This window comes from Lactuca serriola, chromosome 9 (assembly GCF_051521515.1).
Source record: "Lactuca serriola cultivar US96UC23 chromosome 9, Lser_US96UC23_V15, whole genome shotgun sequence".
Taxonomy (NCBI): domain Eukaryota; kingdom Viridiplantae; phylum Streptophyta; class Magnoliopsida; order Asterales; family Asteraceae; genus Lactuca; species Lactuca serriola.
Genome location: NC_136416.1, coordinates 115,542,970 through 115,547,898, shown reverse-complemented (window position 1 = coordinate 115,547,898; position 4,929 = coordinate 115,542,970). Strand labels below are relative to the sequence as shown.

The 4,929-nt window shown below is 31.1% G+C and overlaps 1 protein-coding gene across 2 annotated transcripts; it reads left to right on the top strand.

Moving 5' to 3' along the window:
* The first annotated feature begins 370 nt into the window (after positions 1-370).
* LOC145073323 (cyclin-D4-1-like) lies at positions 371-2,568 on the top strand. Of its 2 annotated transcripts, XM_079019872.1 has the most exons (7): positions 371-962; positions 1,149-1,235; positions 1,327-1,422; positions 1,514-1,715; positions 1,797-1,900; positions 2,128-2,230; positions 2,346-2,568. In XM_079019872.1, exons 1-7 carry the CDS (start codon positions 636-638, stop codon positions 2,348-2,350), a joined length of 924 nt encoding a protein of 307 aa, XP_078875998.1. In that variant the 5' UTR covers positions 371-635; the 3' UTR covers positions 2,351-2,568. The 2 variants fall into 2 exon arrangements, with proteins under 2 accessions (XP_078875998.1, XP_078875997.1); XM_079019871.1 differs by lacking the exon at positions 2,346-2,568 and having other exon boundaries at positions 372-962; positions 2,128-2,331.
* Positions 2,569-4,929: the final 2,361 nt, after the last annotated feature.

Sequence of the window (4,929 nt, the reverse complement as noted above, 5' to 3'; positions counted from 1 at the left end):
TAATGTTAATAATAACAAATTTAAAAAATATATATATATTTATTTGTGTATTCAATAAAATAATAAAAACAGAAAATAATTTTTATATAAAAATCTCAATATTTTGGATTAATTTACATAATAATTTTAATATTTTATGTCAGTTTATAAATAACACCAAATTAATTTAACGATTCTTAAGAAAAAAAATTAGTTTGAAACTATTTTATAAATTTATCCAAAATATTACTATCATTTTATATCTACTCCCAAACCAAAAAAAAAAAAAAAAAAAAAAAAAAAAAAAAAAAAAAAAAAAAATCCAATGTATTACATCTCTCTCTCTCTCTCTCTCTCTCTCTCTCTCTCTCTCTGTATATATTCCCTAAAACCCCAAAACTCTGACCCAATTGCTACCATTATCCTCTACATAAGCCTTGTTCTTTGGTTATGATTTCACTCATCTTCTGTTTAGAGAGAGAAACCGAAAGCAAAAGAGGTTGCTTCATGCATTTTTCTTCCGCAATCCGTCTTTTAAAGTTTCTACAACACACTCCCCTAAAAACCCGCATCTGCAGTTTTTGATCCATTTCCAACCTTGCTGTATATTTGCTCTTTAAATCAATAAAACTCATCTTGTCTTAAGGGATTTTGAAATGGCGCCCAGTCTTGATTACTTGGCATCAAGTTTACTGTGTGCAGAAGAAAATGACAGTATATGTTACGACGACGACAACGATGATTTCGATATGTTATTGGATCATAGAAATTATCAAAATATTAATCAAAATCAGAGATTTATCAACAATCCTGAAACAGAGCAATGTGTTATTGATTTTCCTTTACGAAGTGATGAGTGTTTGGTTTTGTTAATTGAAAAAGAATGTGAACAATTTGTGGATTTTTTTGATTATTTGAACAAACTGAAGAATGGTAACATGGATTTGGTTGCAAGACAAGACGCCGTTAATTGGATTACGAAGGTTTGTTTTTCTTCTTCTAAATCCTCCATCGAATTCTTTTCGATCTGACATTTTCAACCTTTTTTATAAAGTAAAGAGTTTTTTTTAGCGATTTTAATTATCTGGGATTAATCTCTACTTGTATGAAAGCAAAAAAAGAAACGAAAATCATATGTTGCTTAACTTTCATTGATTTATTTTGACCAGGTTCATGCTCATTTCAATTTTGGACCCCTAAGTGCGTATTTATCAGTAAATTACTTGGACAGATTCCTTGCTGTTTATGAATTGCCTGTAAGTTTTAATATTTTTTATAAGAAGATATGATTAATTTATTATATTACATTCAATTTGTTGACTAAAATGAAACAATTCCTGTTATTAGGACAAAGTTTGGATGATGCAGTTGCTAGCTGTTGCATGTTTATCATTAGCAGCAAAAATGGAAGAAACTGAAGTACCTCTCATTCTAGATTTACAGGTCAAGATCCTATTTTGACTAAAGTTGTTGACTTTCTTTGTGGAGTAATATAATTTTGACCATGGAGTTGGATTTTCGATTGAATTTGCAGATGGGTGGATCAAGATTTGTGTTTGAAGCAAAAACCATTCAGAAAATGGAGATGCTTGTGTTGACGACATTGAAATGGAGAATGCAAGCAGTGACACCATTCTCTTTCATTGATAATTTTCTTGAGAAAGTCAAAGATGGTCAACCCACTTCCAAATCTACGATTTTGAGATCAACCCAATTAATCTTATGCTTAATGAAAGGTAAAAATGATGTCTTTTTCGATTCATCTCATAATCCTTGAATGAAGCAATGAGGGTTAAAATCGTAAATTTACAATGTAGGGATGGAGTTCTTGAAATTTAGACCTTCTGAGATTGCAGCAGCAGTAGCAATTTATGTCGTGGGATCAACACAATTTTGTTCACTGTTTCTACATGTTAATAAGGTAATGTACATTGATACTTAAAATCGGTTAAATGTACAACTTTCATTGCACAAGATACAAGTCAGTAGAACCTTTTCCCGTGTCATAATTCGTAAATATCAGTAGAGCTGTATCTTGTGCAATAAAGGTTGTACATTTGGTCATATTTCCATGAAAGAAAAGCCCTGTTTCTTTAGTAGTAGTGCTTGAACATTTTCTTGTGTTGACATAAAGATGGGTTTTTGTAGGAAAGGGTTCTTGAATGTGTAGAATTGTTGAAAGAGTTGAGTGGTGGTTGTACAATGAGCTTAACGAGTGGTACATTGACATCAATGACAAAGAGCCCAATAGGTGTGTTGGAGGCTGCTAATTTATGCTATTCAGCTAAAGATTCAGCAGTTGAATCATGATATTTTTAGTTAATAAATAAATTGCTTGGATTTGATTTTTGATTTATTTTTGGTAGGATGAGTATTTAGTCAGAATTACCCTCCAAAAAAGGGAAGAAAAAAAAGTCATGAGCTGTTAAATATTAGACCTCTTAACAGCTGGCGAAGATCTTGGGTAAAATTGGAAATAAATATATACAAATTAAATTATGTATTTTTGGGTAGATATGGTTTCTTGTACTCCTTTTATTTTGTTGAATTACAAGAAACATTGGTTGATAAATTAATTATGTTTAATAATTTATAGAAGAAATGATGAAGTCCAATATTTGTAATGTTATTGATAAGTAAATGATTAGATTGTGTACTTACTAACAAATAAAAGGGTAGCAGTTGAATAATTTTCCATTAACGTAACCAATTTAAACAAACTGTACTTTCAGAATATTTTTATAATAAAGTAACGAGCTTTAATTTTTCTATTTAATGCAACAAGCTTGAACATTCTTTTTATTTAAAAAAAACTATATTCCAATTTCTATAATTCATGTGATTGACATATTACAGCTGGAAGAAAAATTATTATGGATCCAACATTGCCCGTCTTTCCATTTTGACTTTTGAGTCTTTAGTCAACGACAAGACACATTGTGTAGCTTAAAACTTCAGCATTTTTCTTAAAGCCAAGTACGAGTCTATCTCATGATCTCTTTGAGAAATTGGCAAAGGGGGATAGGTGGAGCAATAGTAGCAAAATCTAAAGATTTAGTCGCAAGAAAGTGATGAAATTTAAATTAATATTGTAGGTTGTATGTACTTGGCTAAGGGACACATTGCTGATGTCATGTTTCAATAAAAATTGTGTTATTTTGGGTTCTTTTAAATGTGTATGAACACAAACATATTATAGTTGATGGAGAAAACTGAGGCTGTGGAAGCAACATACCAAGGAGAAATCTATACACTATAATTATAACAAGAATTTTGAAGGTGAAATGATATTTCTTCTATTAATTACAATTTACACATACATTGATCTACATATGAGGTTTCAACTGGGGTGTGTTTTGTGTTGTAATGCATGTTTGATGTTGTGTTTGTTAAATGCGGTAAGGGATTTTTATGGTGAATATAAACATGAAAAGATTCCACTGCATGTTTTTGGATCTTCATATTGAAATTTTGTGAACATTGTTTAGACTTATAATTATAGGAGTAGGGGATGATGGCTTTTAACGTTTAGAAATGAAAATGTGTTTGTTTATGCACAAGCATAAAGGAAAGAAGAAATATTTGTGATTTCATTAAAACTTTTTGAAATTAGGTTGTACAATATTGGTTAAGAATCTCAGTCCAAAATAGCAGTCCTGAGAATTGCACCGATATAGATGAAGATATCATCGATATTCAAATATCGTTATCTTGGTTTTTCAGGTGATATTTTTAGTTATATATTTTGGGTTAATTTTTAAGCAAAATACATAACCAGGCTAGCCCATTGTCTATTTTAAACCAAAATATGAAATGGATGGGGTTGTATTTTTCTACTACACACACACATTGGTATCCATCCACCAATTGTCATCACTCAATTACAAAGACATTATTTATTTCATTCCATTCCTTCCTTCCAAGTTCCAAGTTGAAAATTTTTGTTTGTTTGTTTGTTTTAAGTTTAGTTTCACCTCTGATTCTGTGACAAATGAGAGGTTGTGGTTCATGAGTCTTGACCTTCGGTGTACCACCGTGATAAGCCGATAACATATATTTCGAATATCAGACCTTGACCGATATTTTCTTTTTGACCATGATAACTGCTTAGAAAAAAGTGTGATAAAGGAGTTGGATGATATTAAATAAAATATGTTTACTATTCCATAACAATTGGTTATATACTATGTGAACCGATAAGGAAAGACGACATGTTACCATGAAATAAGAAAACATGGTTGTAATGTTCAATATCAACCATGTGTATAATGATGAACTCAAAAAGTTAAGGTATCAATATCATACCATCAACTCCAAAGATGCAACACCCAAAACAAAAGAAAAGGCGAGTTATATCTGTAAACAGAAGAAGATTAGATAGGAACATATTATTCAAATGTTCAAATGTTGTATAGATAAGATTTATCTGTTAGGGTTTATCTCTGTATGTATCGTACCTATATATATATATATATATATATATATATATATATATATATATATATATATATATATATATCAGATATAACCTATGAGTTATTGTGAGTGGCAAATACATATTTTATCTTGGTATCAGAGCTTATCCTAGGGCTCTTGTTCCTATCTTTCTTCCTTTCATCTTCGGCCGTTGGTATCCCTTTCCAGTCTCGCCATGTCTACTTCTGCTTCAAACATCAATTCCTCCAAGATCGCCATAGCTATCACATGTAAGCTAAATCGATCAAACTTCCTGCTTTGGAAAGCCCAAGTGATGCCCATTCTTAAGGGTGTTCAGCTATTTGGTTATCTCGATGGTTCAATTGAATCTCCTTCTGCCAAAGTAACAACAAGGGCTGGTGCTGAAGCATGGGAAACTGTCAATCCCGCATATAACTCATGGATGGTACAAGATCAAGTAATTATTGGTGGCCTTTTGTTTTCCATGACAGAAGAAATGTTGGCTCAAGTCAC